Below are 14,543 nucleotides of genomic sequence, written 5' to 3' on the forward strand. Positions count from 1 at the left end.
TTGATATGGAGGGTCGCTTCTGTGGAAGACCACTTGCCTTGAACCTTGCGGTTGTATAAGTGAGCTCCCCAGCCTATTAGGGAGGCATACGGCATTAGAGACAGTGGCGATGGTGGCTGCACGAATGAAATGCCTGCTCGGACATTGGATGGGTCTTTCCACCAGTCCTGGGAATGCTTTACTGTAGAGGGCAGTGACATCAGTTTGGTTAGTCTATCCCCATTCGGGGAATAGACAGAAGTGAGCCACATCAGAAGACACCTCATGAATATCCAGTGTTTGGGGTGACGAAGGTGCAGGCTGCCATATGACCTAGCTGACGGCAGTTCCTGGCTGATGTTTAAGGGCTGGCCTGAACTGTCTCTATGAGACTCATAAGGGTGGTGAGTCTGCGTAGAAGGAGTAATGCTCTTGCTTGTACTGTACTGAGGTTGGCACCAATAAATTCCAGTTGCTGTACTGGGTCAGGGTCAATTTCTGTAAGTTGAGCTACAGACCCAGCTGTGCAAATGTGTGCATAGTCGCCTGGATGGCTTGTACTGTGTCCTGAAATGAGGCATCTTGTAGGTCAAGGGTTGAAAAACAATCTGTTTGCTCTAGAGCTGGAATAATGGCTAGCTCTAGATGGTCTACTGTGACCATCTTGAACTTCTGCATCTTCATATATTTAATACCCTTAGATCTGGAATGGGTCTCCCATGTCCCTTCGCCTAGAGGATCAAGGAATAATGGGAGTAAAACCCCTTGCCCCCGAGTTGTGTCAGGACTGGTTCTATGTCCCCTAGGTGTAACAGATATATTTTCTGGCAAAGTAGGTTCTCGTGAGAAGGGTCTCTGAAGAGGGATGAGAAAGGAGCGTGGGAATGGAGGAAGAACATGAATTAAATGACATGACCCTTCGAAATAATCTTCAAGATCCATCTGTCAGCAGTTATCCTCTCCCAGTTGCTATGAAAGAGGGCCAGGCGACTTCCGAAGGGGCATGGCAGGTGTGTAGATGGCAGCTGATGTTGCAATGTATAGTTGTTCGTGCCCTCAACCAACCAACCAACCAACCAACCAACCAACCAGAAGTGCTTAGAAAAGGAAGTCTGAGATGTTGCAGATTGGGGTGCTGACTGCTTCCACTTCTGAACTCTGGGCCCCTTGTATTGCAGCTTGTAATAGTGCTGAGAAGGTAGGTATTGAGAAGGTCATGACCTGTGCTGTGGCTGAGAGATGCATCTTCTTTTCTGTCCCATAGAGTAGATTCCCAGGGAGGTAATGTGGCCTGAGAATTCAAGGTGTGGAGAGAAGAGTCTGTCTTCTCTGTGAAGAGCTTGGGCCCTTCAAACAGGAGATCTTCCACCATCATCTGCAGCTCTTTGGGCAACTTGGAAAGGTGTAGCCAAGAAGCCTGTCATTACCACTGCTGTGAAGACCAAGCAGGCCGCTGTATTGGTTGCGTACAGTGCAGTCTGTCACGCCACTCAGGCTACTAACTGACCCTCTCTGACAATGGCCTGAAGCTGTTCCTTTTGTGTCTCTGGTAAATGTTCCAGAAATGCATTGCGTTTCCCATGATTAATAAAATCATATTTGGTCATGACAGCTTGCGACTCTAAACTGCAATGTCGCCAATGAATACGTCTTCCTCCCAAAGAGATCTAGCCTTTCCAATCCCAATCGTATAGGGTTGACTTGGTGTGATGTTGCTTGCCTCGCGCATGACTGCGTCCACTACGATAGAGTTGGATTGCGGATGTTGAAACAGGTTGTCTGCCTCTCTGGGAGGGATGTAGTATTTTTTGTGTCTCTCTTGCCAGTTGGTCTGATGGAAGCTGGTGTCTGCCAGATAACGATGGGAGGATCTAGAATCGCCTCATTAGTTGGCAGGGCAATTCTGGGCAAGGAGATGGTGTGCAGAATATCCACCAGCTTGTGATGTGTATCTGCCACCTCCTGAAGGGGAATCTGCAGCTCATCCACAACCCACTGAGTAAGATCTTGGAAGTTCTTGAAATCATCAACTAGTAGTGGTGGTGGTTGGACATTACAGCCTCATCCAGCAAAGACAAAAAAATTTGCTGGAGGGGTAGCTTCACCTTTGAGCTTTTCCGCCAGTTCCTCAAAAGGTACCTCTTCCTCTGGTTTGGGGGCTCTGGACAGCGACACTGTAGGAGACCGTCTAGCAGACTCTTTCTGAAAGACAAAAGATGCCCGCAAAATACAGGATCCATATGTCGCTCAAGGATCTCAATACGGCCCTGAGGATGGGTGAGAAGGGGCATGGTTGGTGGTACTGCCAAGGGGACCCATACCACGATCATGGCTCAGCTTGATGGAATTGAGTCTCACAGTCTCTTCTGTGACTCTACCCCCTTTGAAGTTGAAGGCTCCAGCGATGATCTGGGATTGGCACCAGAGTCCCCTGGAGGCTGAAGTTCCTTCTCCATAAGGAGGCATTTTAACTTCAGCTCCCAGTTCTTGTGAGACCTCAGCTTTAGCTAGTGGCAGAGGAAACACTTCTGAGGGATATGGGACTCTCCCAGGCACTGGACTCAGCGAGAGTGTCTGTCCATTACAGGAATCAACTCCTTGCAGGAGAGGCACCTCTTGAAGCAGAGAGTGCTGGGCATGCCCCTGGACGGGGGGCTATCACCCTCTAGCAGTGAGGAATGCAGAAGAAAATTCTTCTCTCTCTCTTTTTTTTTTTATTTAAACTGAAAGAATTGAGAGAGAGAGAGAGAGAGAGAGAGTCTTCTAAAAACCTGGGGGGACGGAGGGCGGAGAGGGGAAGAATCCCCCCAGACAGGACGGGAAACATAAACTAAAGTTCTTTCTCCCAATGGGGTAAAAAGGAAATAACTATTAAGGAGAACAAAAGAAAACAAAAACAACCATTACTTATGCTAATGACGCAGATAAGGAAGGGATAACTGCTCACTCAGTTCCTTCAAGGCCAAATGTGGTTGAGAAGGAACTGAGGGGGATTCGCCCACACCATGCTAGATAACCTCAAGACAGACCATGAGGGAGGGAGAGTGCATGCATGGGCTGAACGGACACTGTTACCTAAATTCTCAGATAAGAAGCACAGGGGTGCAGATACACCACAGTAGAGCATCAATAGGGACACTGAAGAACCACCTTTGGTTTCTTGATTGATTTTCTTCTCATCATCTTGATTTTGTGCTAAATGAGTATTTGTATATTTCCTCTTTGTACCCTCCACTTCTGTGATTAGTTTAATACTTTCTTGACTTCTCTAGCCAGCCAGTCTCTCAGGAGACTGACTCCCCTCCTACTGAGATGGAGGTCTTCCCAACTATAGTCCCCTCTACCCATAAAAAGTGGACCAATGTTTCACAAAACCATAACCCTCCGCCTCACACCCCTTACCTACCCAGTGATCACTTCCAGAATCTTCTGCCTTCTGTCTTCCTTCACTCACAGGACTGAAATAATCGCTGAGAAGATAGCTTGGGCATTCTTCTTATTTAGCACGCTTCTGAGTTTCCTGAAGTCATCTATTATCTGTGAGATATCCCATGATGTTCCTAACCCTCAGTGTTCGCAAATGTTCTGAGGGAGAGGCTATTAAAAAAGGACACTGTCTTCTACTGCATCAGTTCCTTCCACTACTGACACAGAGAAACCAAGATAGGACTCTGAGAAACAGAAGAATGTAGGAAGGACATGTGAATATGCAGCGTCATCTTGAAGAACTCTGGTTATAAGTAACCAACCTTCATTTCTTCTTCGAATGACTAAGCATATTGCCACTTATGAGTAGCCTGACAAGTAGGTGGTGGGAAAAGTCCTAAGTAAAACAAAGACTGAAGCATAGTTCTACCAACCCAGACACCCTGAGTACATATTTGGGCAGCTAGCCTGAGCCACTGCCTGTGCTACCCCCAGTTACACTGCTGTTTTTAACATGCTAGCTCAAGCAGAACTAGTGCACATCTGTCTATTCAAGCCAGAAGGCATGCTGCTCCCACATGTAGTGTAGACTGAGAGGAGTTAGGTAACCCATCACACATTCCAAAACACAAGAGAAGCTATAACCGGTGACTCAGATATCCTCTTCATCCAAAAGACAAATCTAGTCCATTTCAATATGGTAACATTTCCTCGTAGACTGTTCTGAGTTAAGCAAAACATTTTGAACCAACAAAACAGATTTTTCAACATTTGTCAGCATCTGATAGTCCACGCCGTCACATGAAGAAACAGGGACTGGGGATCCAGACGAAGAATTCTGCCACGTTGCTGTGACAACAGATCCAGAGATAAGAGAAGCAGTTTATACACTCCTTTCAACAGCTGAAGCAGGTCCGTATACCACAGCTGTCTTGGCCAAGCTAGTGCAACCAGAATCAACATTGCCTTGTTCTGTCTTATCTTTTTCACCACCTCCTGAACTAATAGAAAGGAGAAAACATTCAGAAGGCCCTTCCTCAGTGCATTAGGAAAGATCCAAAATGGATGGACTGACCTTTTCTCCTCTTGATCAAAAAAAAAAAAAAAAGACTCTTTTTGTTGAACCTGGTTCCAAACAAATCCATGACAGGCTGACCCAAACTAGAGAAAATCTTTTGCATCACCTGGCCCTTTAACATCCACTCGTGCATCTGAGAATTCTTCCTGCTATTTCTGCAATTTGCCAACACATTGCCCTTCCCTGCCAAATGCAGGGCCATAGGATAGACATTGTGTAATATACACCAGTCCCATAAACCGATTGCATCAACGTACGACAAAATCAGATAAGCAACTCCCAGTTTGTTGATCTTGTGGATGATCCAAGAACTCTTGAGGTGGAGCCCAAAACTTGTCTCTTCAATAGTTAGAGTCAGAAAACATAGGAGGTGGAAGTACAAACTGTCCAAAAAACCTGTAGAAAACCAATTGTAGGTGGCACAAACAGAGGGTTCAGGTCAACCAAATCTTTCTTAATCCTCTTAATTGTGGATCCAACCTCAGATCCGCAATGAATCTTATTGGGGATAACAATAGCACCAGAAGATGAAGGGAAAGAAAGATCTGCTGTAGGAAATGATTCCTGACAAAATTCACAATATTTTTCCTCCTCTCTTCAGGAGTACATGACTTAGATCTTAGAACCATTAAGGTTTTTCTTTTCCTATCCCCAAATGATCTCTCACTCAGATCTTAAAAAAGATCAGATGCAGCACAGTGAACTTCTGCTACTATGATAACCCTCCTCTTTGGATCCAACATGGTTATTGAGGCTCAGAAAGACCACACGGTTAATCTTGCCAGCTTCAGCACCACTGGATCCAGAAAGAGTCTCTTGTCCATAATCTTTTATCCTAAAGTAGAATATGGAACTGATTTAGGTCTCTCAATTGGAACAGTGAAATACAGAGCCAAGTTGGAAGGACCAATAAACCAGATTGCATGACAGTGGCCCTCTTCTCCCTCACCTTCTTCATCAGAACCAACAGATTTGACATAGGGTCCTTAGCTGCAGTTGGATCAGACAGTGCCTTTGACATCTTAGCAACCTTAACAGAAGGATATGATGAATCAGGATCTGAATGTAGGACTTCAACCGGAATTGACGATGGCATGGATCCCTGGGACTTCTTAGGCAGGTTATGTTTACTCAACAATGCAGTTGGTGCCAATATAGGCCCCCTAACCTTGAGATCTAAAGAGCTCCCTGTACCAGAAGGTCTACCAGTGAGAACCTCCTTAAGCAGGGCCACCTGCAATCTGGTCTCTGCTTACATACTCTAGGAGTGAAAGTCCAACAGATGGAACATCCAGAAAGAGAATGACCCTCTCTGAGGCACAAGAATAGTCATGTAAGAAGAGAGAAGACTGCTGAACAGGAAACATCTTTCAAAGCCATTTTTTTTCTTCTTCGGATCTGTGCTACCCCACAGAACCAAACATAAAATCTAACCTATCTTAACTGTAAACTGTTAATTATAGTAACATTAACAATAACAGACGATCCTAAAATGCACTACGGTATGAGAAAAAAAACTACAGAACTGAAGGACTGGAGCAGTTCATTTAATCTGGAGCAGTGGTTGGAAATGCTGGGGGAGGGAAGGGGAATGGGAGGGGGCGTGCAAATGCTCTAATAGGCACTGCGCTTAAAGAAGGTTCTTCTTTAGGCTGTATCAGTCAGTGCCCTACCCATCAGTGGGAATATGCAAAGCCACTCAAAGAAGATGTGTCTTTTCAAGGCATGCAGCCTCCAAATGTCATTGGCATGATTGTTTTCAGGCCAGTATGTAATGTTCTTCTTGTGTTGACTGTGACCTGCTGTAGTTAAAATGTTTTTCATGGGGAGGAGCAAAGGAAGGAAAAGAGGAGATTTGAAGCATCAGGGTAACGGGACAGTTACAGTGATGTAGAAGCCTTAATTGAATATTTACACACCTGACAAAGTTTTTTTGAACTACAAGTTTAAGTTCTTGACATATAAACTTTCTTTTATAAGAAATTAAAACACTAATATTAATTTAAAAGCAATGGGTATCTATTTCTAACTCTACCTCCAGCTTATTTTTATTATTTTACCCCACTAGCTCTATAAGTTTCATTTCAATGTTTTCCTAACACCATTTTAAGTATTCATTATTTGTAAAAAGGTTTTGGAATCATAATAAAGAAGTCGTATTCCCCACATACTCATGTGTAAGACAGACAGCATATAAATGGATCCCTCTGAATTAGGATAAATTATAAACTGATCCCCCCTCCCCCCCCCCAATATAAAACTGGTAAATGAAGATTCCCTGAAGCACCCAAAAGCTCAGTAGTTGCTCCTCCATGAAATGGGGCCACTGGACACAGTGGACCTACAGTTGTGGTCATAGTGCAACTCAGCAGCTTAGGAAGGATTCCATTACCTCAACTCCTATGGAACTCCTTAGAACACAGCTGGGCTACTTGGCTGTGCTCAAGGAGGACCGATTTGTCCCTAAATGTCAAAATGATTGCATATAACAACATTCTGAAGTCTTCCTTTGTGAGTAACGGGTTTGCAGTTCACAGAAGCATATAATTATCCAAAACAGAGGTAACAAACACATGGATCAGTAATGCTAAAAACAACAAGCACAAGATTTAAGCAGACCTACCATTTACTCCTAGTAGTCGGAACAGTGTTTAGGCAGTTGGTAAACAGTGATCACAGCTCATTACACATACCTATCATTGATAATTTGTGCTCTCCCATCTTTGTTGTCTTATACTCAAGCTGTAAGCTCTGTGGGGCAAGAAGTGCCTTTGTGTTGTGTGTGTTTCTAGTACCTAGTATTATGGGGCTCCAAACCTTGATTGGGGCCTCTAGGTAATGCTATAATACAATCAACAACTGCAGTAGACACCACAGCCACTGCCATTATTCTCCAATATAGATCCTTGCCAATTACTTGTTGAAAATCGAATTTATTTCATCTAACATAATGTAGCAGCAGTATTTTCAAACTCTAGCATATTATTTAACAATGATCTCTCCCATTCCACTCCTAAATATACCCAGACTATCTTAAATCAAACAAAGTATTTCTTGGTATTCCCTTTCCAAATCAATTTAGATGGCATTTATATTTCCTTCACAACTGATGTTAAATTCACTGTCTAGTTTCCAGGTGCATTTCCTCCTTTTGTTTTAAACAGTGGAAGAGTTTTGTTTTGTCCCCTTTCTTTCCAGAAAATCTCTCTTCAATCTAGTAAACTTTTTAAAGTGGCTTGGTTGGGCAGAATTTTTATTATTTTCTTATTTCAACTTTACTTAATAGTAATTTTGAGTATCAGCAACCAAATCCTACATTATTAGGCAAACAGTGAAAACTGAATACATTTCCTTAGTACAGTTGTTCTCAGCCTTTTCTGACTGAAGTCCCTTTGTGATGAACTGGCAGATGCATATTTTGTCCATCTTCCAACACGGTTTGACACAATATAAATTGTGTGCAGCGTAGCTGTAGCCACGTCGGTCCCAGGATATGAGAGAGACAAGGTGGGTGAGGTAGTATCTTTTATTAGATGTCACTTCCTTATATGTCACCATCCTTCACAATGACAGCATAGCTGCCTGCCTCAAATATTTACGAGACAATGGACAACCCACAGATATCTACCCCAAATGCACTGTCAAACTCATCCATTCCATCCTCACCCATAACAATTTTACATTCAACAACACTTTGTCCAAATCATAGGAATAGCCCTAGGTACTAGGATGGCTCTCCAATATGCCAATCTCTTTATAAGCCACCTTGAAGAATTTCTGGACAAATGCACCATGAAACCAATGATATACTGAGAAACATCAATGGTATTTACATCGTCTGTACAGACAGCTTAAACTCCCTCACAGATTTCCAACACAACTTCAACAACCACTACCTGTCCATTTAACTCTCTCTGGAAAACAAAAACAAACAAACACACACACACACACACACAACTTCCTGAACATCACAATCAGCTTTAATAATGGATGCCTACAGCAACTATATATACAAAACACACAGATCACCATCCCTACCTTCATAGATTCAGTAATCACCCCAAACATACCAAGAAATCAATTATCTATAGCCAGGCAATCAGATACCACAGAATATGCTCTGAGGAGAAAGTCTGGGATATACACCTTAACACACTTAAAACCACCTTCACCAAATAAGGACACTCCACCAGAGAAGTAGATCACATCATGCAACAGGCCAACCAAAAACCCAGAGAGAACCTGCTTCACTACAGATATAAAACCCCGTCTGACCACACACCCTAGTTGTTACCTACCTACCACTCCACACAGTAACCCATACTCATCAAATAATTACAACCCATACTCGATGGGGAATCCATCCTGAAAGAAATCTTTCCTGAACCCCATTTCTTCAAATAACCCCCCAACCTCTCCAAGTTCATCATCAGAAACAAGCTCCCCAACAACACACCAATTGAAAACAGCACCAGACACTGCCAGAACAACAGATGCAAAATCTTCAGACATATCTCCACTGCTACACTGATCAATACCCCATACAACACACCTTTCAAAATCTATGGATCCTACATATGCCTATCACAACATGTGGTGTACCTCATCCAGTGCACTAAATGCCCCAATAACAACAATGTAGGCGAAACCAGACAATCACTACACTCTCAAATGAACTCACACAGGAAAATGATAAAAGACAAAAACACCATATCACCTGTGGGTGAACACTTTTCACAAAGCGATCATTCTATAGCTGACCTATCAGTCCTCATCCTCAAAGGAAACCTGCAGAACACTTTCAAAATATGATCTTGGGAGCTTAAATTCATTACTCTGCTAGACACTAAAAATCATGGACTGAATACAGACACTGGATGTGTGGCTTATTACAACAATCTGTAACCCACCTTTTTTGTCCAATGACTGCAGAGGTGTTAATGGGCTATTACCTTGAACAGTCCCTTACAATATATGCTAACTACTGTACATATCCTAAACAATCTGTTCCACCTTGCATTTTGCTATCATGCTGGGAGTACATTTCCTAGACCTGAAGAAGAGCTCTGTGTAAGTCAAAAGCTTGTCTCTCTCACAAACGGAAGTTGGTCCAATAAAAGATATTAACTCACTCACCTTTTCTCTCATGTAAATTGGTAGTTATATTTTCTCTTGTTATCCATTTCAGTCTTTTCTCTTCCTTCTCTTGTTTTTTCTCCTTTTTGTTTTTTGGCTTAAACTCTGTTTTGCTCTCTTGCTTTTTTGGTCCATCTCCCCTGCTAACTCCTTCCTCTTCATTTCCCTAACCACCTGAAAGCTGCCTGCCCTGGAGTAGAGTGCCCATTTCTAGTTTCATAGGACTAAGTTGCATGGCTGTGTAGAGCATCTTTGACCAGTCAGCTACTGTCTACACCTGTAAACCTCTCTCTCTCTCTATAGGAGCTGCCCACAAAGCTGGATGCATTATGTCCTACTGACAGAATAGAGAGAGAAAGCTTTACCTGAAAACTACCAAAAGCTTTACCTGAAGACTAGGTAGCTTTCTATTAGCTGTTCCTTTTCACCTTTCCAAATCCCCAACTGCCACCTCAGATTAGTCTAATGCAGGGGTTCTCAAACTTCATTGCACCACAACTCCCTTCTGACAACAAAAATTACTTCACAACCCCAGGAGGGGGGACCGAAGCCTGAGCCTGCCCCAGCCCCACTGCCCTGGGTGCAGGGGTCAAAGCCCGAACCTCACTGCTCTGGACAGGGAGGCCAAAGCTGAAACTCAAGGGCTTCAGCCCTAGGCAGAGGGCCTGCAACCTGAGACCAGCCACTCAGGGCTGAAGCCCTCGGGCTTTGGTTCGGCCCTGGGCAGTGGGGCTCGGGTTTCAGCCCTGGGCCCCAGCAAATCTAAGCCAGCCCTGGTGACCCCATTCAAGGGGGGTTGCGACCCACTTTGGGGTCCCGACCCACAATTTGAGAACCGCTGATCTAATGCCTCTTGAAATTATACCCGCCCCCCGCACCAAAAAGGTTAGAAAACACCTCCTGAAAAATTAAGTTTCACATATTCCTCTGAATTTGTTTAACACTCAAAAGCTGTGAGACTCCGTTTTCATATCTTCTAAGTTCTTAAGTATCTGCTCTCTTCTATGTGCACAATGCTCTTTAATGCTAATGAAACATGCAGAGGACAGAATCCTTAAAAGTTACAATATTTTACTTAATACTATATTCTGTCACTTACCTAGAACTGCCATCACTGTGCCATGCTTTCTCTTCATCTTCTGATGTTCCACCACTGGCAACAACTGCTTCTCCTTCCTAACAAGGAAATGATAGATATTTACTTTGTGGTGTTAAACTGAAAACTATAATTACAGTTAATACTTGACAGAACCATTATAATTCAAAGTCTGTGAAGCTTTCCATTAGAAGCTGTATCTTTCAGAGGCTTATAAGTCAACCATTAAATACAAATTTTCAACTTAAGTACATATTTTCTTTAAGGTGATTTAGTTGAATTCTTTGCTATTTAAATAAGAACAAAAACAACAAATGTATAATGTATGGAAGGCAGAAATCTAGTGGAAGGGACCCAGTAAACCTAGGTCCTTGGTTCTGCTATTGACTTCCTGTGACCTTCAGAAGTCACTGAGGGTTTTCTACCTTGGAACAATCAAGAAAATTAATCCAAATTAGCTAAAGGTGTGAATTTAAAGTGGATTAGTTACTCTGCATTAAACCCCTGTGTGAACATCACATCTGACGAAGTGACTATTCACCCACAAAAGCTTATGCTCCAATACGTCTGTTAGTCTATAAGGTGCCACAGGATTCTTTGTCGCTTTTTACAGCTCCAGACTAACACGGCTACCCCTCTGATACTTGATGTGTGAACACACTCATTCAGAATTGAAGTGGCCATTTTGGTTTATTTTAATTCAGTGAAGTCAGCCACTTCAATTGTGAGTGTCCACACAGAATTTAATGCATAGTAACTAATCCACTTTAAATTCACACCTTTAGTTAATTTGGATTAATTTTCCTTAGTGTCCCCATGTAGACAAGCCCTTCTCTCTGTTTCTTTGTCTTGTCTATTTAGATTGTTAGCTCTTTGGGGCAAGTACTATCTCTTACTTTGCAAATGTACAGTACCTACCACAATGAAGCTCTGATCTCAGTTGGGGCATCTATGCACAACTGTAATGCTAATATACAACAGCAGCATAAATGCTTTCTGTCAAATGCTTTTTTGTTTCTGTAACAAAAATATATGCATTCATTTAGTTTTAGTTTATACTATGGACCCAAATATCTTGGTTTTTAACTTAAAAAAAATATATTTCCAGTTAATGGTCCACGGACCTAAGGTAGAAATTAGCTACATAGCATCCACCATAACTACTTTTTTTTAATGCTTAGGTATACCATAAATAATGTATATTATATGCACTGCATAAACTTCATACCACATATTGAAAGCAAACACTGAATCCCCCAGGAATAGCTAAAATATATCTTGTCTATTCACAAGAACAGTGCATACATTGGAATAGCTCATTTGCAAAAAGGCTTTTTTGGAAGGGAAATACAATTCTATTATTTTAAAAAAATTACAAATACAAGCATGCTGGGGAACTTTAAATTAAATTGGAATGTTGGGTAAGAATAGTTTAATTTGTGTTATCTGTTTAAAAGAGACTTAAATCCATTAAAGCCTATTCTAATGCTATATCACAATTATATAGATCAAATCTTTCAAAAATGAAGAACAAGACGTTTAAGTGTAAGAATGTATACAAATATTAATCATGTTTTCAGTTTTTTTCTACTATGAAGTGGCTAAAATGCACTGTGGAGTTCAGTGTTTGCTGTATCAATTTTCAGTTCAAATATGCTGAATCTGCTGAATTAACAAGATTTTTTCTTTTAAAATGCCAGATCTGTACATTCCCATAGGGTTTTGTAAGACAACTTGGATACTTTCATTCTCATACACTATCAGCAATAAAGCCCATGGAGGCCACATTCTGTCATAAGTTACACTTGTGCAACCTCTTTGTATTCAGGGGTATTGCACAGGTGTAACAGAAGAGATTTAAAACTTGCAACTGGAACTTAGTTAACAATTAGAGACGAAATTAAATCCAGATTTATGTCCCATCATTGCATTGAATCTGCAGTGGTAATGAGTCAAAAGCCTTTATTTCTGTCACAGAAGTAAGTTAATATGACTAACATTTACAAGAACTGCTCCATAAAAAGGTGCCATTGTTACATAGTTACCTTTCAGAGCAGGTCATTTTAAAGTGTTTAACAAAAATCAAGGGACGTCTAAGACAAAAGCAACACTGGCCCACTTATTTGCAACACCAACAAAGTGACCCACAATTGAATATTCAGCTATCTGTCCATACATCTTGGTTCTTAGAATAGCACCTAACACTGTGATATCTAATCTACTCTTTCTCCAAAGATGCCCCCTAGAACAAATTGGGGACACAATGGCAGAACAAAATAAGGCAGATTGCAAGTGCCATATTACACTAGTTCAGGGGTCTGCAATCTTTCAGAAGTGGTGTGCCGAGTCTTCATTTATTCACTCTAATTTAAGGTTTCGCATGCCAGTAATATATTTTAACGTTTTTAGAAGGTCTCTTTCTATAAGTCTATAATATATACTAGTAACTAAACTATTGTTGTATGTAAAATAAATAAGGTTTTTAAAATGTTTAAGAAGCTTCATTCAAAATTAAATCAAAATGCAGAGCCTCCCCCGGACCGGTGGCCAGGACCCGGGTAGTGAGAGTGCCACTGAAAATCAGCTTGCGTGCCGCCTTTGGCACGCGTGCCATAGGTTGCCTACCCCTGCACTAGTTCAATGAATAAGAATATGCTTGGTTTTGCAACACTTCGTTTCTCCTTCTCCTTCCCCTATATTTCTCTTTAAATCATTTATGTTATCATTAGCAAAGTAACTTTCTTCTGTGTTGGAAAATGATGAGCAGAGTTTCCTTAACTACTGATAATGCTGGTCCCTGACTAACTACCCAGGTATGTTGAAACAATTTTATTATGTCATGTAAATCTCACATGCTAATACTGGGATGGTTTGTCTCTGAATTTGTGTAAGAATTTGGTCATATTCTTACCTATGAAACACTACAGACCCAGGATTACATTTAAACACTCAAGCTCAATATGCATGTCTAAACAAGTAATTTCCCCTCAATTTTGCATGCCTTTCTAAACAGTCAGCTTGTTGTGCCATGACCAAGGGACATATTTTTAAAACTCTCTACACACATAATTTATGCATATCCAAACCTGGGTTTGAGAGTACAGGTTAGGCACACAAAGAAGTTTGTGCACACTTAAAAATCTGAAGCTGCATTTTTAGGAAATCTATTTAGACACAATATTTGTATGTGGAAGAGGTGTCTTTATCAAAGTGCAATATAAAAATTTACATACAGTTATAATTTTGATCAGCATAAATTTAAACATGCATGCATTTTAATGATTTTTTTTTCATTTAAACCTTCCAGAAAGTAAAACTTTTTATATTAGAAATGATAGAAATTATATCCTTCTGGCTATAAATAATTAGTTCAACCCTTACTGAAGCTTATCCCACTTATGTATTTTATTTCAGACCTCTCTCATTTTATTTTATTATATATAAAGTTTATATAATATGATTCCACCTGTGTTTTTGCTGTTTCATTTACAGCTGTATCAAGTCTACAGAAATCTGCTATTCATACTTCAATCCTTCCATGTAAACCTTGCTAAACTTGTAAACTCAATATACAAAAAAAAAGTCTGCCCTGCGTAGACTGAAATGTATGCTGAGATGCTTAAATTTAATACCTTTTGTGTTTTTGTCAATGTTTTCATCTCTGGGCATTTTTTAAAATACAGATTTTGACTCAATTTGATCCACTATACTCTGTGGAGAATGAAATACATTTGAAATAGCATTTGCAGGTGTAATTTAAATTTCTTTTGAAAATAAGCATTCCAAATATATATACACAAATAGTTTATATAAATTAACACCTTTCCA

The 14,543-nt window shown here is 41.0% G+C and overlaps 1 protein-coding gene across 3 annotated transcripts in view; it reads right to left on the minus strand.

Annotated features, from left to right (window-relative positions):
- Positions 1–14,543, minus strand: part of PHIP (pleckstrin homology domain interacting protein) — a 334,334-nt gene that overhangs the window by 97,960 nt on the left and 221,831 nt on the right. For all 3 annotated transcript variants that reach the window (XM_065588082.1, XM_065588081.1, XM_065588080.1), the window contains exon 22: positions 10,719–10,795. In XM_065588082.1, the coding sequence (XP_065444154.1) occupies positions 10,719–10,795 (77 nt within the window). The remainder of the gene's footprint in view (positions 1–10,718; positions 10,796–14,543) is intronic.

This window comes from Chrysemys picta, chromosome 3 (genome assembly GCF_011386835.1).
Source record: "Chrysemys picta bellii isolate R12L10 chromosome 3, ASM1138683v2, whole genome shotgun sequence".
Lineage (NCBI taxonomy): Eukaryota > Metazoa > Chordata > Testudines > Emydidae > Chrysemys > Chrysemys picta.